General features: G+C 39.6%; 1 protein-coding gene across 21 annotated transcripts in view; it reads right to left on the bottom strand.

Annotated features, from left to right (window-relative positions):
• LOC128695680 (synaptotagmin binding cytoplasmic RNA interacting protein) overlaps positions 1–25,000 on the bottom strand; it is a 1,077,764-nt gene that overhangs the window by 267,184 nt on the left and 785,580 nt on the right. For 17 of the 21 annotated variants that reach the window (XM_070093417.1, XM_070093416.1, XM_070093430.1 and 14 more), the window contains one exon: positions 15,920–15,952. The exons of the other annotated variants lie outside the window; for them this stretch is intronic. In XM_070093417.1, coding sequence (XP_069949518.1) covers positions 15,920–15,952 — 33 coding nt within the window. The remainder of the gene's footprint in view (positions 1–15,919; positions 15,953–25,000) is intronic. 21 annotated transcript variants of the gene reach the window in all.

Raw genomic sequence — 25,000 nt, 5'->3', positions numbered from 1 at the left:
TTTTCTTAATTAAAATGCCTACTTTGTGGTCTATTTACGTATATTATTTATGGTTGTATTCTCGTTTTCTTGCTCTCATTTGATAGAATGGAAAACATATAGAAATAGAGGTGATTTTAACTGGTTTTACTATGAAAAGAACCTTGAAATGGAGCTCATAGTAGGGGAAATGTTTGATTTGTGCCGATGTCATTTTCCAATAAATGTCCAAGTAGCCATTCTAATATGCAGTCATGAATGGGTTGACATTATTTATACAATTATTACAATATTGCAATAGTCTGCATAACAGTAAATCTTATATTTTTTGTTTGAATAAAAATTCAAAATATAAAGCAAGAGTACAGGTCTGCCATCACAAATCCGGCAATCAGTTATTCGGTTCCTTCAGTTATTCAGCACTAATTTTGGCTAGCATAATTTCAAATTCCCAGGGTCACCACACCAACCTGCTGGTACTGTTTGGTGGCGCTACTTGCTGCATAAGTCATTCCAATTTCTTTTTCTCCATTTATTGTTATAACCTGCTTAATTTAACCCTAGCCATGGTTCCAATGAATAAAAGAAATGCTTCTCATTATGTAAAGCACCGACACAGTACATTATCCATTAAAGATAAGGTGGCTTTGAAGCCACTGTCGGTTGTCATGAACTCAGTCTCATGATGCAGGAGAATATGCTTTATTATTACGCTAATATCAACACTACAGCTTATTTGCCTATCACAATTGATCTAATATGGCATAATAAACAATATAAATAACATAAAACATGTTAAATACTCCAGAATGAATAATATCTGGCATAACACCGAGCAGATCGACGGAGGTATGAAGAGGATATATGGTATACAAATACCATTCTCCCATCTGTCTTGGGGGCTTATATTAGAGAAAACGTAGTGTAGCACAGGGCTAACTATGATATACACTCGTAATGCACCATAAATATGAAACAAAAGTTATTTTCTCTATATAGATTATCATTCACAGCAGCATATGTGTAGAAAACCTAGGATACACCTTACGAGGTGATATAAAAAAGACCTGGAAGACCCTATCAGAAATTCTGGGAACAAAAAAGATATCACGAAATAGCGAAATAAAATTAGCAAAATCAGATGAACCCCAACTCCCACCAACAGAAACAGCGAACAGACTCAATGATTTCTTCTCCACTATAGGACAAAACCTTGCCAATAAAATCCCAAGCTCAGATACCCCACCAAATGACTACCTCACTGGCAACTACCCGAACACACTGTTCCTAGCTCCGACTAACCCATGTGAAGTCTCCCTTATTATCAACACACCAAAAAACAAGGCAGGAGATTTAAATACCTTACCACCCTTTATATACAAAAAAGTGTCACAAGTACTATCACCAATCATTGTAACACTCTTTAATAAATCCATTGAATCCTCCACTTTCCCTACAGCTCTCAAAATAGCAAGGGTCACCCCGATCCATAAAGGAGGAGACCAAACAGAGTTGAATAACTATAGGCCAATATCCAATTTACACCCTCTCTCAAAAATCTTCGAAAAATTAATTCATAAACGAATCTACTCCTACCTCATCTCCCAAAACATTCTCAACCCCTGCCAATTTGGATTCAGGCCTAATAAAAATACTAATGATGCTATTATACACATGCTAGAACATATATACACTGCAATAGAGAAAAAAGAAGTCCCACTGGGGATCTTCATTGACTTACGTAAAGCTTTTGATACAGTTGACCATGACTTGCTCCACGTAAAATTGTCACACTATGGTATTAGAGGGCACTCCCTCAACTACCTCAAGTCATACCTCAGCAACAGAAGCCAATATGTGTACGCAAATGGGGCAAGCTCTTCCGCTCAACCAATTACAGTTGGTGTCCCACAGGGAAGTGTCCTTGGCCCTATTCTCTTTCTCCTATGCATAAATGACCTACCAAATGCTTCGCAATTACTCAAACCCACACTTTTTGCAGATGACACTACATACGTCTTCTCTCACCTGAGCCCAGTCACGCTAGCCAATACTGTAAACACCGAATTACAGAAAATATCTACCTGGATGAGGACTAACAAACTTACACTAAACATTGACAAAACCTACTTCATTCAGTTTGGTAACAGAGCTACAGATGTACCTCTTAACATAATGATAAACAGATCACCTATCACAAAGCTAACAGAGGGAAAATTCTTAGGAATCCACCTTGATAATAGACTCAAATTTCATACACATATACAACAAATTTCTAAGAAAATTTCCGAGACTGTAGGCATACTATCGAAGATACGGTACTATGTTCCACAGTCAGCCCTCCTGGCCCTTTATCACTCTCTTATTTACCCCTATCTCACCTATGGAATTTGTGCATGGGGCTCAACAACAATTAACCATCTCAGACCACTAATTACCCAACAAAAGGCTGCAGTCAGAATGATAACAAATTCTCACTACAGGCAGCACACTCCACCAATATTCAAAACACTCAACCTACTCACCATACAAAACACCCATACTTATTACTGCACCTATTACATACATAGAACACTTAACTCTGATATTAACCCTTCCCTCAAACATCTCCTTGCCAACCTCAACAGAACACATGACCATAACACAAGGCGCAGATCACTCTTTGATGTTCCTCGTGTCCATCTCACGCTATGCAAAAACTCAATGCACATAAAAGGCCCTAAAATCTGGAATTCATTACCTGTAAATATAAAAGAAACACTACCTGTTTATAAATTCAAGTCTCTTCTCAAAGATCACTTACTCACTCAAAACCAAATAAATACTGAGTAACTGAACCTTATAAATTGTATATCCTATATGTTACTCACCATTATATCACACAAATGTTAAACCTAGGACCCAATCTAACTTTGTTATTTTTTTAAATACACTACCTAACAGAATACTCCATTCGACTGAATGTACAGCAATGCATGCAACCATATGACCTGTCTTTGTAATACTCATTTGTGCTTTATAGTTATCTGTTTACAATAATGTTTTATCACTGATTTCATCATTGCTTAGTTAATCTTAAGTTAATTTTAAGCCAGCCCGTAATGCTATGCATATAAGTGGCTTTGGAATGCTGCTCTTACCTGTATTTTTTTGTACCTCTGTATGTATGCTAAAATTACTAATAAATAAATAACCCAAAAAAAGTCAATGTGGCTTAGTTTTTAGTACCTGGCTTGGGTTAGCCATATATGATTTTCGGTAAATATTAGATTCCCAGCCAGGGTAGAAACATTAGGCGTGTTTCTTTACACCTGTTGTCTATGGTCACCCATCAGTAAATGGGTACCTGGGTGTTAGTGGACTGGTGTGGGTGTTATCCTGGGACACTGACCTAATTTTCTTGAAATACATGTACTCTGCATAACAAGTGGCTTTCTATACAGTAGTATGTCACTGATGTCAGCTAGGCCTGTATACCTTGTACATGTACGTGTAGTAAATAAAGATACAGTGGACCCCTGGTTAATGATATTTTTTCACTCCAGAAGTATGTTCAGGTGCCAGTACTGACCGAATTTGTTCCCATAAGGAATATTGTGAAGTAGATTAGTCCATTTCAGACCCCCAAACATACACGTACAAACGCACTTACATAAATACACTTACATAATTGGTCGCATTCGGAGGTGATCGTTATGCGGGGGTCCACTGTATTATCATTATTATTATTATATTTTCTCAGTTGTTTGTTGGGTTATCTTATTCAAACTTGGGCAATGTATGATGGAAAGATACTTCTTCACGTACACCAAAAATGAAAGAAATCAGACCATAAACAGCGGAGTTCATTCTCAGCCATTAGCGGCCGCTTAGCGGTATATTTTTGTATGGTTGTTATGGTAATATTCTCATTTTTTCGGTCTCATTTGATAGAATGAAAGATATATTACAGAAATAGATATGATTTTGATTGCTTTCATGACGAAAAGTACCTTGAAATTGCGCTCACAGTAGCGAAAATGTTCTACTCTTCAGCGAAGCTCAAGAGTAAACAAATGATGTCACCGTCCAATACCTGTCCGCCTGCCAGTCTAAATTCCAGTATGGAGTCAAGAATGGCTTGACATTATTTATACAGTTATTACAATAATGCAGTAGTCTGCATAACAGTAAATCTTCTACTTTTCTTTTTTTTGTGAATAAAAATTCCAAATGGTAAGCAAGAGTAATATAAGAGGGGCCTGTAGCTGTGACTAATGAACAGAGAAAATGTTATTTTAGTGCCAGGAATGTCTGCACTGTTTATTCTGGACCCTATTTTGAAATTGGCATGTTGAAATTTGTGTGAAATTGGGCAAATTGCCAATTTCTGACCACTTTATTGGGTAGTTGAAATAAGTGAATGGGCAGTTTCTTGTACTCAGTTGACAGACTAGAAGTAAATAAGTTTATTCAGGTATACACAAATACAGTTACATAGATTATCATACATAGCAGTGTATGTATAGAGAACCTAGGATAACCCAGAAAAGTCAGACAAAGTGGCTTATTTCCAGTACCTTGCTTGGGCTTGCCATATATGATTTTTGGTAAATATTTTTTTTTTCTCGGTTGTTTGTTGGGCTATCGCATTGAAACTTGGGCAATGTATGATGGAAAGATGTTTCTTAACGTACAACAAAAATAAAAAAGACGGACGATAAATAAGGGAGTTAACTTCTCGGCCATTAGCCGCCTCTTTGCAGTATATTTTTGTATGGTTTTTATGGTTGTATTCTCATTTTTTTGGATTCATTTGATAGAATGGAAGATGTATTACAGAAATAGACATGATTTTGACTGCTTTCATGACGAAAAGTACCTTGAAATTGAGCTCAAACTAGCGGAAATGTTCGATTTTTGCTGATGTTCAATGAACTGTGTAAGTCAAGTTGGTTAATTTTATTAAGTGTATTCTAACCTAACCACTCTGTAATTTGGCAAACTCAGTAATCTGGCACACTACAGGTCCCAATGATGCTGGATTTGTGATGGAGGACCTGTAATATCAGAGGGCCCTGCAGACATGACTGATGAACAAAGAAAATGTTATTTTAGAACCAGGAATGACTGCATTGTTTATTCTGGACCCTATTTTGAAATTGTCATATTTTTTAATTTTCATGAAATTGGCCAAATTGCAAATTTCTGGCCACGTTGTTGGGTAGTTAAAATCGGTAAATGAGCAGTTTCTTGTACTCAATCAATAGCAAAAATGGATTTCTAAAGAAATAGCTATGAGTTTGGTCGACTGGAACAATGGAATTAGCCAAAAATAGGGCTCAAAGTGGGCGAAATCGCAGATTCATAAATATCGCCGAGGTCGCTAACTTTGCAAGAGTGTAATTCCGTCAGTTATCCATCAAATTTCGTTCTTTTGGTGTCATTAGAATCAGGAAAAGATTTTCTATCATTTCATAAGAAAAAATAATTTTTTTTTTTAAATTTTGTGACACCAGGAGACACCTCAGGATTTGAGATTGCGACAGTCAAGGGGTTAAACCAAAAACACAGTCAAAGTTTTTTTTTTTCTCATTACGCACTGTGTCCTGCAGGATTTTTTTAATACTGTGCACACTGACCACATAGACCCATTCTTTCATATGTAGGCCTACCAGCTTTCTCTTGCTAGATTTGAAGGCGCTAGAATTTAGGCGTACTAGTACGTCAACCCTAGTGCGTAAGCCGTACTAGTATGTCAGAAACCCTGAAAGGGTTAATATAATACGTATTATAATAATAATAGGTAGTAGGTTGGTAGACAGCAACCACCCAGGGAAGTACTACCGTCCTGCCAGATGACTGTGAAACAAAAACCTGTAACTGTTTTGCATGATGGTAGGATTGCTGGTTTCTTTTTCTGTCTCATAAACACGCTAAGATAACAGGGATATCTTGCTACTCCTACTTACACTTTGGTCACACTTCATAGACACGCACATGCATATATATATATATACATACATCTAGGTTTTTCTCCTTTTTCTAAATAGCTCTTGTTCTTTTTATTTCTTCTATTGTCCATGGGGAAGTGGAAAAGAATCTTTCCTCCGTAAGCCATGCGTGTCGTATGAGGCGACTAAAATGCCGGGAGCAATGGGCTAGTAACCCCTTCTCCTGTATACAATTACTAAAAAAGAGAAGAAGAAAAACTTTATAAAACTGGGTTGCTTAAATGTGCGTGGATGTAGTGCGGATGACAAGAAACAGATGATTGCTGATGTTATGAATGAAAAGAAGTTGGATGTCCTGGCCCTAAGCGAAACAAAGCTGAAGGGGGTAGGAGAGTTTCAGTGGGGGGAAATAAATGGGATTAAATCTGGAGTATCTGAGAGAGTTAGAGCAAAGGAAGGGGTAGCAGTAATGTTAAATGATCAGTTATGGAAGGAGAAAAGAGAATATGAATGTGTAAATTCAAGAATTATGTGGATTAAAGTAAAGGTTGGATGCGAGAAGTGGGTCATAATAAGCGTGTATGCACCTGGAGAAGAGAGGAATGCAGAGGAGAGAGATTTTGGGAGATGTTAAGTGAATGTATAGGAGCCTTTGAACCAAGTGAGAGAGTAATTGTGGTAGGGGACTTGAATGCTAAAGTAGGAGAAACTTTTAGAGAGGGTGTGGTAGGTAAGTTTGGGGTGCCAGGTGTAAATGATAATGGGAGCCCTTTGATTGAACTTTGTATAGAAAGGGGTTTAGTTATAGGTAATACATATTTTAAGAAAAAGAGGATAAATAAGTATACACGATATGATGTAGGGCGAAATGACAGTAGTTTGTTGGATTATGTATTGGTAGATAAAAGACTGTTGAGTAGACTTCAGGATGTACATGTTTATAGAGGGGCCACAGATATATCAGATCACTTTCTAGTTGTAGCTACACTGAGAGTAAAAGGTAGATGGGATACAAGGAGAATAGAAGCATCAGGGAAGAGAGAGGTAAAGGTTTATAAACTAAAAGAGGAGGCAGTTAGGGTAAGATATAAACAGCTATTGGAGGATAGATGGGCTAATGAGAGCATAGGCAATGGGGTCGAAGAGGTATGGGGTAGGTTTAAAAATGTAGTGTTAGAGTGTTCAGCAGAAGTTTGTGGTTACAGGAAAGTGGGTGCAGGAGGGAAGAGGAGCGATTGGTGGAATGATGATGTAAAGAGAGTAGTAAGGGAGAAAAAGTTAGCATATGAGAAGTTTTTACAAAGTAGAAGTGATGCAAGGAGGGAAGAGTATATGGAGAAAAAGAGAGAAGTTAAGAGAGTGGTGAAGCAATGTAAAAAGAGAGCAAATGAGAGAGTGGGTGAGATGTTATCAACAAATTTTGTTGAAAATAAGAAAAAGTTTTGGAGTGAGATTAACAAGTTAAGAAAGCCTAGAGAACAAATGGATTTGTCAGTTAAAAATAGGAGAGGAGAGTTATTAAATGGAGAGTTAGAGGTATTGGGAAGATGGAAGGAATATTTTGAGGAATTGTTAAATGTTGATGAAGATAGGGAAGCTGTGATTTCGTGTATAGGGCAAGGAGGAATAACATCTTGTAGGAGTGAGGAAGAGTCAGTTGTGAGTGTGGGGGAAGTTCGTGAGGCAGTAGGTAAAATGAAAGGGGGTAAGGCAGCCGGGATTGATGGGATAAAGATAGAAATGTTAAAAGCAGGTGGGGATATAGTTTTGGAGTGGTTGGTGCAATTATTTAATAAATGTATGGAAGAGGGTAAGGTACCTAGGGATTGGCAGAGAGCATGCATAGTTCCTTTGTATAAAGGCAAAGGGGATAAAAGAGAGTGCAAAAATTATAGGGGGATAAGTCTGTTGAGTGTACCTGGTAAAGTGTATGGTAGAGTTATAATTGAAAGAATTAAGAGTAAGACGGAGAATAGGATAGCAGATGAACAAGGAGGCTTTAGGAAAGGTAGGGGGTGTGTGGACCAGGTGTTTACAGTGAAACATATAAGTGAACAGTATTTTAGATAAGGCTAAAGAGGTCTTTGTGGCATTTATGGATTTGGAAAAGGCGTATGACAGGGTGGATAGGGGGGCAATGTGGCAGATGTTGCAAGTGTATGGTGTAGGAGGTAGGTTACTGAAAGCAGTGAAGAGTTTTTACGAGGATAGTGAGGCTCAAGTTAGAGTATGTAGGAAAGAGGGGAATTTTTTCCCAGTAAAAGTAGGCCTTAGACAAGGATGTGTGATGTCACCGTGGTTGTTTAATATATTTATAGATGGGGTTGTAAGAGAAGTAAATGCGAGGGTCTTGGCAAGAGGCGTGGAGTTAAAAGATAAAGAATCACACACAAAGTGGGAGTTGTCACAGCTGCTCTTTGCTGATGACACTGTGCTCTTGGGAGATTCTGAAGAGAAGTTGCAGAGATTGGTGGATGAATTTGGTAGGGTGTGCAAAAGAAGAAAATTAAAGGTGAATACAGGAAAGAGTAAGGTTATGAGGATAACAAAAAGATTAGGTGATGAAAGATTGAATATCAGATTGGAGGGAGAGAGTATGGAGGAGGTGAACGTATTCAGATATTTGGGAGTGGACGTGTCAGCGGATGGGTCTATGAAAGATGAGGTGAATCATAGAATTGATGAGGGAAAAAGAGTGAGTGGTGCACTTAGGAGTCTGTGGAGACAAAGAACTTTGTCCTTGGAGGCAAAGAGGGGAATGTATGAGAGTATAGTTTTACCAACGCTCTTATATGGGTGTGAAGCGTGGGTGATGAATGTTGCAGCGAGGAGAAGGCTGGAGGCAGTGGAGATGTCATGTCTGAGGGCAATGTGTGGTGTGAATATAATGCAGAGAATTCGTAGTTTGGAAGTTAGGAGGAGGTGCGGGATTACCAAAACTGTTGTCCAGAGGGCTGAGGAAGGGTTGTTGAGGTGGTTCGGACATGTAGAGAGAATGGAGCGAAACAGAATGACTTCAAGAGTGTATCAGTCTGTAGTGGAAGGAAGGCGGGGTAGGGGTCGGCCTAGGAAGGGTTGGAGGGAGGGGGTAAAGGAGGTTTTGTGTGCGAGGGGCTTGGACTTCCAGCAGGCATGCGTGAGCGTGTTTGATAGGAGTGAATGGAGACAAATGGTTTTTAATACTTGACGTGCTGTTGGAGTGTGAGCAAAGTAACATTTATGAAGGGATTCAGGGAAACCGGCAGGCCGGACTTGAGTCCTGGAGATGGGAAGTACAGTGCCTGCACTCTGAAGGAGGGGTGTTAATGTTGCAGTTTAAAAACTGTAGTGTAAAGCACCCTTCTGGCAAGACAGTGATGGAGTGAATGATGGTGAAAGTTTTTCTTTTTCGGGCCACCCTGCCTTGGTGGGAATCGGCCGGTGTGATAATAAAAAAAAAATAAAAAATATATAATAATACATGTATAATAATACTGTACTTGTATATAATAATTATAAAAATAGATGGCTTCAAAAGGCCGTCACTAGACAGCAAGTGTTTACCACAGCAAAGCGGAAGCACATGTGGCCGCCTCCACCTGTTACATAATGACATTTTATTCATTCTAGAGTATATATCAGGTTTCTATGTTATTTATATTGTATATTATGTCATATTAGATGAACTGTGATAGATAAATAAGCCATACAGATGATATCAGTGAAATTATTCAAGGAGTATTTTGTCCGGTCTCCAGACAAACTCTCGTCCGCCGATGATACCAGTACGTGAATGACATTTTATTAATTCTATAGTATATATCAGGTTTCTATGTTATCTATATTGTTTATTATACAGTGGACCCTCGGGTAAAGGCTTCATCGGTTAGCACCAAAATCAGCTAATGGCTCACTTTGGCGTAAAAATATTGGCTTGGCTAACCAAAATTTGCTATACGGCAAGTGGTCTTTCAAATATGGCACGCCCCACCCGATTTGTTTGCATTCTCCGTGACCACATCTATTACGTCTGGAGTCTCTCCAAAATTTCAAGTGTTTTATAGTTATTGCGTATTTTATATGTACTCTGATAACTATACTTATGTGCACTTGTACCTAAATATACTTACACACTGTGCTGGTGTGCAGGTACATATTAAAATCACTAAGAGTCTCTCTATTCATGACGCAAATAGTACATAATAATCACTCTTGGGCACATTAAATGTCTTATTTCACATTAATACACATTTTCATTAATTCATCTCCGATATTTTCCTCAAAATTATATAAGAAACACGTTACATAGCATATAAACATGATACATACACTCGCAGAATAAAAATTGACGTAAATATGAGATTTGTTTACAAAGCGGCTGTGTAGGTAGTGTCGGAAGAATTACATTTTCTCTAGTCAAACACTGGGGGATACCTGTAGAAAAATATTCCTTTCACATGCCTTCCTCTATATACAGCAATTCATGACCCTTGCTGGTTTAGCACTTTTTTATTATGACGAAAATATCATCATCTTCACTCTAAAAATGGTGTGTTGCATAAGAATGGCAGTGTTGTTGTTTGTTTATTCTGTACTAACTTGTACAACCTATACACAGTGTAAGAGTATTTGAATTGTGAGGTAATTATTATAATAAAAAAAATATTGTGAGTAAATAAAAGTTTTACAAACTCTTACAAACGTACGTGAATGAACTAAAAGTAGACACATATTAATACACATTTATTTCGCCTGACAAAGTGATCACCCACTACCTGTTCAGTTTGTGTTCTTACACTGTCTGAACTTTGTATCTCGTTCTCTCTCTCGTTTACTTTTGTTAACTAGTTGGCTCTCATTGATGATGGCGTCTAAGCTTAGCTGTGAGAAAAAGAGGAGTCGTAAGCCTCTTGCTTTAAGTGCCAAGTTAGAGGATGATAGTGTGCCATTCTGATTTTATTCAATAAACACCCTGCCACTTAGCTCTCAATCATTTATAATACGTAATATTTCAAGGTAAGTAATAAGTGTACTCTGTGTGTATCTCACCTTTTACTGCTTTTTTTTTCCCCCTATTTCTATTGCTAACTTAATATAAGTTAGTGTAAACTTGTTGTCTGGCATTTATTGCATATTTTATATGTGCTCTGATAATAATACTTGTGGACCTGTGTGGTAGCTGGGCGGAGGGATAACATTACGTTTTCTCTGCTCAGCCACCAGAGAAAACATGTATGAATCTGCATTTGGCCCAGCCACTCCCCCACTCTGCTTTTGTTTACAATTTTCGGCATGAATTATTCATTACTTCTCCCTTAGTTTATGATGGCATCAAAAGGTAGTTGTCAGAAACGATTAAATTCAGTGAACAAGGTATGTCGATGCTAATAATATGGCTCTGGGCCACAGTGTAGGTAGCCGGTAGGTGTAGCCCAGGTGGGCTACACCTACTGGCTACCTACACTGACTTCCTACAAATAAATACTACTCACCTCTCTTCCTACATTAAGACTACACATGTTTTAAGGTAAACAGTGAGTGTACTGTATGTGTATTTTAACTCTGGGATGTTTTAAATATCGTATATTAAGTATGAGACGGGAAGCCAGGGCTACCTACACCTGACTTCCTACAAATAAGTACTACTCACCTCTCTCCCTACATTAAGATTACAAATACTGAAAGATAAGTAATGAATGTACTGTGAATGTATTTTACTTTGTGTGTTATTAATGCCTAGTTCTATTACTAACTTAACCCTTTCAGGGTCTGTGCAGTAAATCTACGGCTTTACGTTGAGGGTCCAAACCGTAGATCTACGCCATGAGCTCAGCTCACTCTTATGATAAGCAGTGAGCAGTAAATTTGGAACTAGATATGAGAGAATGCATCTATGTGGTATGTGTGCACCACATAAAACAAATCCTGCAGTACACAGTGCATAATGAGAGAAAAAAAACTGAGACCGTAATTTTCGATTAAAACAGCAAGTCTGCAGTTTTTATAGTTGTACTTGTGATTTCTTGGTCTCATTTGATAGAATGGAAGATATATTACAGATATAGAGATGATTTTGATTGGTTTTAGTACTGAAAATGGCTTGAAACTGAACTCAACGTAGTGGAAATGTTAAATTTTTGTCGATGTTCAAGAGTAAACTGATGACCTCACACGTCTAATACATGCCAGGTGGTGGGTCTCATATACGTTCACAAATGTGCTGATATTATTTATACAATTATTACAATATTGCATGACAATAAATCTTCTATTTTTTGGTTTGAATACAAATTCATTATGTGAATTAAAAATCAAAATGGAATTCATTTGTAAAGCCTGAAAATGTAACTAATGAACAGAGGAAATGTTAGTTTAGTGCCAGGAATGCCTGCATTGCTTATTCTGGACCCTATTTTGAAATTGGAATATTTTGAACTTTGCACTAAATTGGCCAAATTACCAATTTCCGACCACTTTATTTTGTAGTTGAAACAGATAAGTTGGCGATTTCTTGTGCTCGGTCGATAGAATAGAAGTAATACTAGTGAAATAGCTAAGAATTTGGTCAACTGGAATAAGGTAATTGGCATAAAATGGGAGTCAAAGTCGGCAAAATCGCCGATGCGGAAATATCGCTGACACATCAAAATTCGCGAGAGCATAATTTCGTCAATTTTTCATCAAATTTCATACTTTTTGTTTTATTACCTTCAGAAAAAGATTCTCTATCTTTTCATAAGAAAAAATAACAAAATTATTTTTTGAAAATTCTTGGCCTCTGGACACTGAAAGGGTTAATATAATTTAGTGTAAACTTGTTGTCTGGCATATATATGCATTTATAAATTAAGAAAATGGCATTCTGCTTTCTGGTGATGTCTGCTTTCCGGCAATAGCGTGGAACCTAACCCGCCGTATAAGTGGGGCCCTGCTGTATACTCAAATTCCAGCGGCTTCAAATCAAGCAGGAGAAAGATGGTAGGTCCACATGTGAGAGAATGGGTCTGTGTGGTCAGTGTGCACCATATAAAAAAAATCCTGCAGCAGCCAGTGCATAATGAGAAAAAAAAACTGACCGTTTTTTTTTTTATTAAAATGCCGACTTTGTGGTCTATTTTCGTATAGTATTTATGGTTGTATTCTCGTTTTCTTGGTCTTATTTGATAGAATGGAAAACATATTATAGAAATAGAGGTGATTTTGATTGGTTTTATTATAAAAGGAACCTGGAAATGGAGCTCAAAGTAAGGGAAATGTTTGATTTTTGCCAATGTTCAAAAGTAAACAAATATCTTTGTCCAATAAATGTCCAACTAGCTATTCTAATATGCAGTCATGAATGGGTTGACATTATTTATACAATTATTACAATATTGCAGTAGTCTGCATAACAGTAAATCTTCCATTTTTTGTTTGAATAAAAATTCAAAATAGAAAGCAAGAGTAATATCAGAGGGGCCTGGAGACGTGACTGATGAACAAAGAAAATGTTATTTTAGAGCCAGGAATGTCTGCTTTGTTCATTCTGGACCCTATTTTGAAATTGTCACATTTTTTAATTTTCGTGAAATCGGCCAAATTGCAAAATTCTGACTATGTTATTGGGTAGTTGAAATCGGTAAATGGGCAGTTTCTTGTACTCAATTGATAGAAAAAATGAAGTTCTAAAGAAATAGCTATGAGTTTGGTCAACAGGAACAACGGAATTAGCCAAAAATAGGGCTCAAAGTGGGTGAAATCGCCGATTCATAAATATTGCTGAGGCCGCTAACTTCACAAGAGCGTAATTCTGTAAGTTTTCCATCAAATTTTGCACTTTTGGTGTTAGTACCATCGGGAAAAGATTCTCTATCATTTCATAAGAATTTTTTTTTTTTTTTAATTTTTGCGACACCAGAAGCGACCTCAGGATTAGGGGTTGCGACAGTCAACAAGTTAACTGCTTATAAACAATGTTGACTGCTCATGAACAATATTAACTGTTCCTAAACAATGTTAACTGTTCATGAACAATGTTGACTGCTCACAAACAATGTTAACCGTTCATAAACAATGTTAACTGCTCATCAAGAATGTTAACTGCTCATGAACAATGTTAACTGCTCATCAAGAATGTTAATTGCTCATGAACAATGGTGATCGCTCATGAACAATGTTAAATGCTCATGAACAATGTTAATTGTTCATGAACAATGTTAACTGTTCAAAAAGAATGTTAACTGTTCATAAAATAATGTTAATTGCTCATAAACAATGGTAACATGTGCTATCTTCCAAGTGCCACAATGTTGACTGCTCAAGAACAATGTTAACTGTTCATAAACAATGTTAACTGTTCATAAACAATGTTGACTGCTCATGAACAATGTTAACTGTTCATAAACAATGTTAACTGCTCATGAACAATGTTAACTGCTCATGAACAATGTTAACTGTTCATGAACAATGTTAACCATTCATAAACAATGTTAACTGCTCATGAACAATGTTAACTGCTCATGAACAATGTTAACTGCTCATGAACAATGTTAACTGCTCATGAACAATGTTGACTGCTCATAAAGAATACCTTACATGAAATATAATGGGATAATTTGATGGCAACTAATGTAGTACAATGTGTGGCTGCTACAAGATGGCAACTAGTGTAGTACAATGTTTGGCTGCTACAAGATGGTAACTAGTGTAGTACAATGTGTGGCTGCTACAAGATGGTAACTAGTGTAGTACAATGTGTGGCTGCTACAAGATGGCAACTAGTGTAGTACAATGTGTGGCTGCTACAAGATGGTAACTAGTGTAGTACAATGTGTGGCTGCTACAAGATGGTAACTAGTGTAGTACAATGTGTGGCTGCTACAAGATGGTAACTAGTGTAGTACAATGTGTTTATGCTACAAGATGGTAACTAGTGTAGTACAATGTTTGGCTGCTACAAGATGGTAACTAGTGTAGTACAATGTTTGGCTGCTACAAGATGGTAACTAGTGTAGTACAATGTGTGGCTGCTACAAGATGGTAACTAGTGTAGTACAATGTGTGGCTGCTACAAGATGGTAACTAGTGTAGTACAATGTGTTTATGCTACAAGATGGTAACTAGTGTAGTACAATGTGTGGCTGCTACAAGATGGTAACTAGTGTAGTACAATGTGTGGCTGCTACAAGATGGTAACTAGTGTAGTACAATGTGTGGCTGCTACAAGATAGTAACTAGTGTAGTACAATGTGTGGCTGCTACAAGATGGTAACTAGTGTAGTACAATGTGTTTATGCTACAAGATGGTAACTAGTGTAGTACAATGTGTGGCTGCTACAAGATGGTAACTAGTGTAGTACAATGTGTTTATGCTACAAGATGGTAACTAGTGTAGTACAATGTGTTTATGCTACAAGATGGTAACTAGTGTAGTACAATGTGTGGCTGCTACAAGATGGTAACTAGTGTAGTACAATGTGTGGCTGCTACAAGATGGCAACTAGTGTAGTACAATGTGTGGCTGCTACAAGATGGTAACTAGTGTAGTACAATGTGTGGCTGCTACAAGATGGTAACTAGTGTAGTACAATGTGTGGCTGCTACAAGATGGTAACTAGTGTAGTACAATGTGTGGCTGCTACAAGATGGTAACTAGTGTAGTACAATGTGTGGCTGCTACAAGATGGCAACTAGTGTAGTACAATGTGTGGCTGCTACAAGATGGTAACTAGTGTAGTACAATGTGTGGCTGCTACAAGATGGCAACTAGTGTAGTACAATGTGTGGCTGCTACAAGATGGTAACTAGTGTAGTACAATGTGTTTATGCTACAAGATGGTAACTAGTGTAGTACAATGTGTGGCTGCTACAAGATGGTAACTAGTGTAGTACAATGTGTGGCTGCTACAAGATGGTAACTAGTGTAGTACAATGTGTGGCTGCTACAAGATGGTAACTAGTGTAGTACAATGTGTGGCTGCTACAAGATGGTAGTAGAGGGAGGAGTCCTACATGAGTTATTTCAACAGTTGTATTCTTGTGAACAATACCTTTGTCCTGTGTGTGGCTCTCTCTCTGCAATCCTGCAATGCATTTGATAATCAATTTTATAGATCTTAATGTCCTCAAGACATAGATATGTTCACAATTATTCATATTCAATTACAATTACCACAGAAAATTTAAGCTGCATATAAATTTTATATTTTGTTTTATCTTTTTCTTGTAACTAAGAGCACTTGCATATAGAACGTCAAGTTACAGAAATAAGTGAACCAATAAGCAATTAACAACACTAACCTGGCTACTACATACACTTAACAATTAATAAGCAAAACATGTGCTGTGAGACTGCAATGGTGAGGTTACAGTAGTGGCTGGTGGGACTGGTAATGGTGGTGGTGGGATTGGTAGTGGTGGTGGTGGGACTGGTAGTGGTGGTGGTGGGACTGGTAGTGGTGGTGGTGGGACTGGTAGTGGTGGTGGTGGGACTGGTAGTGGTGGTGGTGGGACTGGTAGTGGTGGTGGTGTGACTGGTAGTAGTGGTGGGACTGGTAGTAGTGGTGGTGGGACTGGTAGTAGTGGTGGTGGGACTGGTAGTAGTGGTGGAGGGACTGGTAGTAGTGGTGATGGGACTGGTAGTGGTGGAGGGACTGGTAGTGGTACTTATGATGGTGGGATTGGTAGTAAAGGTGGTGGGTTGTGGGATGGGTAATGGTGGTGGTGGTAGTAGTAGAGGTATTGGGCGAGACAGGTAGGGGTGGCGGTGGGTGGGATAGGCAGATGGATGATGGTGGATGGGGTAGGTAGATGGGTGATGGTGAATGAACAGGTAAACGGGTGGCAGTGGGTGGGGTAGGTAGACGGGTGGCAGTGGATGGGATAGGTAGATGGGTGGTGGTGGTGAGTGGGATAGGTAGACAGGTGATGGTGGGTGGGGTAGGTAGATGGGTGGTGGTGGGTGGTAGGTAGACAGGTGGTAGTGGATAGGATAGGTAGATGGGTGGTGGTGGATGGGGTAGGTAGACAGGTGATGGTGGTGGATGGGATAGACGGGTGGTGGTGGATGGGATAGACGGGTGGTGGTGAATGGGTAGGTAGGCAGGTGGTGGTGGATGGTGTAGGTAGATGGGTGGTGGTGGTGGATGGGGTAGGTAGATGGGTGGTGGTGGATGGTGTAGGTAGATGGGTGGTGGTGGTGGATGGTGTAGGTAGACAGGTGGTGGTGGTGGATGGTGTAGGTAGACAGGTGGTGGTGGATGGTGTAGGTAGATGGGTGGTGGTGGTGGATGGTGTAGGTAGATGGGTGGTGGTGGTGGGTGTAGGTAGATGGGTGGTGGTGGATGGGGTAGGTAGACGGGTGGTGGTGGATGGTGTAGGTAGATGGGTGGTGGTGGTGGTGGATGGTGTAGGTAGATGGGTGGTGGTGGATGGTGTAGGTAGATGGGTGGTGGTGGATGGTGTAGGTAGATGGGTGGTGGTGGATGGTGTAGGTAGATGGGTGGTGGTGGATGGTGTAGGTAGATGGGTGGTGGTGGATGGTGTAGGTAGATGGGTGGTGGTGGTGGATGGTGTAGGTAGATGGGTGGTGGTGGTGGTGGATGGTGTAGGTAGATGGGTGGTGGTGGTGGATGGTGTAGGTAGATGGGCAGTGGTGGTGGATGGGGTAGGTAGATGGGTGGTGGTGGATGGTGTAGGTAGATGGGTGGTGGTGGTGGATGGTGTAGGTAGATGGGTGGTGGTGGTGGTGGTGGTGGATGGTGTAGGTAGACGGGTGGTGGTGGATGGTGTAGGTAGATGGGTGGTGGTGGTGGATGGTATAGGTAGATGGGTGGTGGTGGTGGATGGTGTAGGTAGATGGGTGGTGGTGGTGGATGGTGTAGGTAGATGGGTGGTGGTGGTGGATGGTGTAGGTAGATGGGTGGTGGTGGTGGATGGTGTAGGTAGATGGGTGTTGGTGGTGGATGGAATGTATGGATGATTATTGTTTAATTATTATTATATTTTTATTATTAAAGCGATACGCTGAGACTGTGGGAATTATTTAATGGAAGATTTTGTGGAGGCTCTATACACCATCCACAAATCAAGAGACAAACACTGTACTCTGGAAGCCAGGGTCTTACCAAGGTTTGATGGTGGTGGTTGCAGTGTTATTAATGTTGCTGGTGGTGGTGGAAGGAGTGGTGATAGGGGTTGTGGTGGTAGAGGTGGTGGTGGTAGGGGTGCTGGCAGTAGGGGTGGTAGGAGTGGTGGTAGTAATAGTAGTGGTTTTAGTGGTGGTAGTAGTAATAGTAGTGGTAGTAGTGGTTTTAGTGGTGGTATTAGTGGTGGTAGTGGTGGTAGTAGTGGTATTAGTGGTGGTAGTGGTGGTAGTGGTGGTAGTAGTGGTAGTGGTGGTATTAGTGGTAGTAGTGGTAGTGGTGGTAGTAGTGGTGGTAGTAGTGGTGGTAGTAGTGGTGGTAGTAGTGGTGGTAGTGGTGGTGGTAGTGGTGGTGGTAGTGGTGGTAGTGGTGGTGGTAGTGGTGGTAGTAGTGGTATTAGTGGTAGTGGTGGTAGTAGTGGTATTGGTGGTAGTGGTGGTATTAGTGGTAGAACAGGTCAGCCATCACTAATCCATCAATCAGTTATCCGGTTCCATCAGTAATCCGGCACTAATTTCGGCTAGCATAATTTCAAATTTCATCATTATACTGACTCAGAAATTGTGCAGATGGTTATAAATCCACAGCAGCAAGCCAGTGGAGGAGAAAGCAGTGATGAAAATGAGGAAGATGTAGCAGAAAGTCTCTCTACTGATAGGTTAATTAAGTGTATTCTAACCTAACCACTCTGTAATCCAGGAAACTCACTAATCCGGCACACTACAGGTCCCAATGATCCCGGATTAGTGAGGGCGGACCTGTAGTAGTGGTATTAGTGATAGTAGTAGTAGTGGTAATAGTAGGAGAGTAGTAACAGTGGTATATACAAAACAAAAATCTCTGTCAATGTCGGTTGAACATTAAGATCAATAAAGCAGCTTTTTAAATTAACATATCCTAGATAACTTTAATAGTTGGTCACAATTTCACTAAATTTTGGTGTTACAATATATTGTAACAGCCTAAAATGCTTCTCCTGGACAAATGGGCTGACCACACAAAACGTGTAGTGTTTGCTTAGAGTCAAACGAAGTACAGATGCTCCTCACTTATGATGGTTCGACTTATGATATTTCAACTTTACGAAGGTGCAATAGTGATGCACATTCAATAGTCATCTACAACTCTGAGAACCCCACAGCATTCAAGAATGTGAGCAAGCACACGCTTCCCGTTTATTATCACCATAACAAAAAAGTGTCTGGATGATATTACCATTGTTTGAAGACTGGTTATTTAACTGTTTTATTCATCAAGTGAAAGAATAATGTCATCAAAATAAAATAACCTTCAAGATTCTCCTTGTTTTAGATAATTATCCAGGACATCCACAGTAATTAGTACTTCCCCCGACACACGATTTGAGTTGAGTGGGACTTGCACATGAGTGAACAGACTTATCAAAGCTTATTGCTTGGGAAGCACTGAAAATTGGGTTGGGCAAATACGATTCTGTTAGTGGGATGGTTTGTGAAGGACCTGCCTAGTATGGGCCAACAGGTCTACTGCAGTGTTCCTGCTTTGTGTTCTTATGTACAACAGATGAGGAAATTGCTTCAGAGGAGGAGAAAGAGAGAGGGAAGAAGGTGCCTTCTTCAAAGATTAAGGACATTTGTGTAAAGTGGAGTGAGGTGCAAACATTTGTGGAGGAACATCACCCTAACCCTCTCCCCTCTTCCCATCTTCCATACACCAACAAGAGTCTTCAATAAAGGTTTGATATTATTGTTTTAAACTTGATTTCTCATTCTTTTCTGTATGTAAATCTATATTTAATCTACAAAAAAAAAAAATTTTTGTTAATGCTATCGGGTGACTGGAACGGATTAATTGGATTTACATTATTTCTTATGCAAAAAATTAATTCGGAAATCATCAAATTTGGGTTTAGTCACTCTCTCTGGAACAGATTAATTACGAAAATCGGATGTCCTATGTATGTATGTATGTGTATATGAAAAGAGATTTAAGTCCCTTAAATTACATTCACTTGTAAGACGAAGAACGAGGGGAGACATGATCGAAGTGTACAAGTGGAAGATGGGTATTAACCCCTCGACTGTCACAACCCCAAATCCTGACATATCTCCTGGTGTTGCAAAATTTCTGAAAAAACAAAATTATTTTTTATGAAATGATAAGAGAATCTTTTCCTGATTGTAATGACACCAAAAGAACAAAATTTGATGAAAAACTGACGGAATTACACTCTCGCGAAGTTAGCGACCTCGATATTTACGAATCGGCAATTTCGCCCAATTTGAGCCCTATTTTTGGCAAGTTCCCTTGTTCCAGTTGACTAAACTCATAGCTATTTCTTTAGAACTCCACTTTTTCTATTGACCGAGTACAAGAAAATGCCCATTTACCAATTTCCACTACCCAATAACGTGGTCAGAAATTTGCAATTTGGCAAATTTCATGAAAATTAAAAAATATGACAATTTCAAAATAGGGTCCAGAATGAGCAATGCAGACATTCATGGCTCTAAAATAGCATTTTCTTTGTTCATCAGTCACATCTCCAGGCCCCTCTGATATTACTCTTGCTTACTATTTGAATTTTTATTAAAAAAAAAAAAAAAAAAAAGAAAAAAAAAAAAAAAAAAAAAAAAAAGATTTACTAACATGCAGACTACTGCAATATTGTAATAATTGTATAAATAATGTCAACCCATTCATGACTGCATATTAGAATGGCTACTTGGACATTCATTGGAAAATGACATTTGTTTATTTTCGAACATCCGCAAAAATCAAACATTTCCCCTAGTTTGAGCTCCATTTCAAGGTTCTTTTCATAGTAGTAAAACTAAACAAAATCACCTCTATTTCTATATGTTTACCATTCTATCAAATGGGACCAAGAAAACGAGAATACAAAAATAAACACTATATGAAAATACACCACAAAGTCAGCATTTTAATTGAAAAAAAAAAAAAGTCGGAGTTTTTTTTTCTCATTATGCATTGCATGCTGCCTAGTAGGGTTGTTGAGGCTAAGACCTTGGGTAATTTCAAATTTAGTTTGGATAAATACATGAGTGAGAGGGGTTGGATTTGAGTGGGACTTGCACATGAGTCAATAGAATTATCAAAGCTTGTTCCTTGGGTAGAATTGAAAATTGAGTTGGGCAAATATTCTGTTAGTGGGATGGATTGTGAAGGACCTGCCGAGTATGGGCTAACAGGCCATACATATATACAGTGGACCCTCGCATACCGTTGGCATCACATAACGTTAAATCCACATACCGATACATTTTATCACTAAAATTTTGCCTCGCATACCGCTAAAAAACTCGCTCAACGCTATTCGTCCGAGACGCTTCTACTGTGCGGCCTGAGCCAGCTTCACATGTTCCGCCGGTGGCATTGTTTACAAGCCAGCCTCCGCGGTAACATCCAAGCATACAATCGGAACATTTCGTATTATTACAGCGTTTTTGGTGATTTCATCTGCAAAATAAGTGACCATGGGCCCCAAGAAAGCCTCTAGTGCTAACCCAGAGGTAAAAAGGGTGACAAAATACTATCATACCACAGTCAGCTGCTGCTGCACCATGGTCAGCTGTTGCTTGACCAGTCAGCTGTTGCTGGATCAGTCAGCTGCTGTTGCACCTCGATCAGCTTTTGCTGGACCAGTCAGCTGTTGCTGGATCAGTCAGCTGCTTCTGCACCACGATCAGCTGTTGTTGGACCAGTCAGCTGTTGCTGAATCAGTCAGCTGCTGCTGCACCACGATCAGCTGTTGCTGGACCAGTCAGCTGTTGCTGGATCAGTCAGCTGCTGCTGCACCACGATCAGCTGTTGCTGGACCAGTCAGCTGTTGCTGGATCAGTTAGCTGCTGCTGCACCACGATCAGCTGTTGCAGGATCAGTCAGCTGTTGCTGGATCAGTCAGCTGTTGCTGGACCAGTTAGCTGTTGCTGGATCAGTCAACTGTTGCTGGATCAGTCAGCTGTTGCTGGATCAGTCAGCTGTTGCTGGATCAGTCAGCTGTTGCTGGATCAGTCAGCTGTTGCTGAATCAGTCAGCTGTTGCTGGATCAGTCAGCTGTTGCTGGACCAGTCAGCTGTTGCTGGACCAGTCAGCTGTTGCTGGACCAGTCAGCTGTTGCTGGATCAGTCAGCTGTTGCTGGACCAGACAGCTGTTGCTGGATCAGTCAGCTGTTGCTGGACCTGTCAGCTGTTGCTGGATTGGTCAGCTGTTGCTGGATCAGTCAGCTGTTGCTGGACCAGTCAGCTGTTGCTGGATCAGTCAGCTGCTGCTGCACCACGGTCAGCTGCTGTTGCACAATTAGCTGTTTCTGAACATGACTCGTCCCGAACCTGTCCGTCCAGCCTGAGCACCTGCCTTGCCATCATTGTTTACAAGCCAGGGTGGCCGGGTGCATGCATACATTCGATACATTTTGTATTATTCCATTATTTATAGTGCTTGTAACTGCTAAATAAGCCACCATGGGCCCAAAGAAAGCTTCTAGTGCCAACCCTGTGGTAAAAAGGGGTGATAAATACTATCGTACCACAGTCAGCTGCTGCACCATGGTCAGCTGTTGCTGCACCACACCTGCTGCTGCACCATGGTCAGCTGCACCACAGCTGTTGTTGCTGCACCACCATCAGCTGTATTACTCGAAGATGTGGAGAGAGTGTTGTTGGTGTGGTTTAACGTGAAACAATTACCGAGAAACGATTAACCCCGGAGGGTTAGCCACCCAGGATAACCCAAGAAAGTTAGTGCATCATCGAGGACTCTCTAACTTATTTCCATTGGGGTCCTTAATCTTGTCTCCCAGGATGCAACCCACACCAGTCAACTAACACCCAGGTGAACAGGGAAAAACGCCAGGAACTAGTGCTCATATTGGTGAATTTAAAGCCAGCAAAGGTTGGTTTGAGAGATTTAAGAATCATAGTGGCATACACAGTGTGATAAGGCCTGTTCTGGAAGAAAATGCCAAACAGGACCTACAGTACTCAGGAGGAAAAGGCACTCCCAGGACACATTGTCTCAGTCATTGCTGCATCTTCAATAAAGGTAAGTGACATTTATTCTTCATTTAGTAGAGTAGTACATGCACAATATATACTGAGCATGTACTACTCTACTATTGTGCATGTATCCTTCTCTGTGTGTAGGAAAATGTATATTTCATGTGGTAAAATTATTTTTTTCATACTTTTGGGTGTCTTGCACAGATTAACTTGATTTCCATTATTTCTTATGGGAAAAATTCATTCGCATAACGATAATTTCACATAACAATGAGCTCTCATAAACGGATTAATATCGTTATGCGGGGACCCACTGTATATATACGTATATACATACGTATATATATACACGTGTGTGTGTGTGTGTGTGTGTGTGTGTGTGTGTGTGTATGTATGTACGTATGTATATGTATATATATATATATATATATATATATATATATATATATATATATATATATATATATATATATATATATATATATATATATATATATATATATATACAGTGGACCCCCGCATAACGATCACCTCCGAATGTGACCAACTATGCAAGTGTATTTATGTAAGTGTGTTTGTACGTGTATGTTTGGGGGTCTGAAATGGACTAATCTACTTCACAATATTCCTTATGGGAACAAATTCGGTCAGAACTGGCACCTGAACATACTTCTGGATTGAAAAAATATCGTTAACCGGGGGTCCATTGTATATATATATATATATTCGTAGTTTGGAAGTTAGGAGGAGGTGCGGGATTGCCAAAACTGTTGTCCAGAGGGCTGAGGAAGGGTTGTTGAGGTGGTTCGGACATGTAGAGAGAATGGAGCGAAACAGAATGACTTCAAGAGTGTATCAGTCAGCAGTGGAAGGAAGACGGGGTAGGGGTCGGCCTAGGAAAGGTTGGAGAGAGGGGGTAAAGGAGGTTTTGTGTGCGAGGGGCTTGGACTTCCAGCAGGCATGCGTGAGCGTGTTTGATAGGAGTGAATGGAGACAAATGGTTTTTAATACTTGACGTGCTGTTGGAGTGTGAGGAAAGTAACATTTATGAAGGGGTTCAGGGAAACCGGCAGGCAGGACTTGAGTCCTGGAGATGGGAGGTACAGTGCCTGCACTCTGAAGGAGGGGTGTTAATGTTGCAGTTTAAAAACTGTAGTGTAAAGCACCCTTCTGGCAAGACAGTGATGGAGTGAATGATGGTGAAAGTTTTTCTTTTTCGGGCCACCCTGCCTTGGTGGGAATCGGCCACTGTGATAATAAATAATAAAATATATATATATATATATATATATATATATATATATATATATATATATATATATATATATATATATATATATACATACATACATACATACATATATACAGTGGACCCTCGACTAACGCTATTAACCCGTTCATGAGAGCTCATCGTTAGTCAAAATTATCGTTAGTCAAGTTAATTTTCCCCATAAGAAATAATGGAACTCAAATTAATCTGTGTAGGACACCCCAAAGTATGAAAAAAAAAATTGTTTTTACCACATGAAATATTAATTTTAATACACACAAACTGAAGAAGATATGCACAGTTACATGACACTTACCTTTATTGAAGATTTGGTGATGATTGTTGGGATGGGGGGAGGGGAGAGTGTTGATGGTCTCAGTGTTTAGAAGGGGAATCCCCTTCCATTAGGACTTGAGGTGGCAAGTCCTTTTCCACTGTTACTTCCCTTCCCTTTAAATCTCTCAAACCAACCTTTGCTGGCCTTAAATTCATTCACATCACCACTAGTTGCTGGCATTTTTTTCATTAAATCGTCATGCAACTTCCTAGCCTTTTCACATATGATCGCTTGAGAGATGCTATCTCCTGCTATCTGTTTTTCGTTTATCCACACCAATAACAGTCTCTCAACATATTCGAGTACTTGCGATCTCAGTTTCGAAAACATAGTTGCACCTTTCGCAAGAACAGCTTCCTTGATTGCCATTTTCTTGGCC

The sequence above is a fragment of the Cherax quadricarinatus genome, chromosome 42, assembly GCF_038502225.1.
Source record: "Cherax quadricarinatus isolate ZL_2023a chromosome 42, ASM3850222v1, whole genome shotgun sequence".
Taxonomy (NCBI): Eukaryota; Metazoa; Arthropoda; class Malacostraca; order Decapoda; family Parastacidae; genus Cherax; species Cherax quadricarinatus.
Note: the sequence above shows the minus strand (reverse complement) of the source record. Positions and strands in the feature narration are given on the sequence as shown.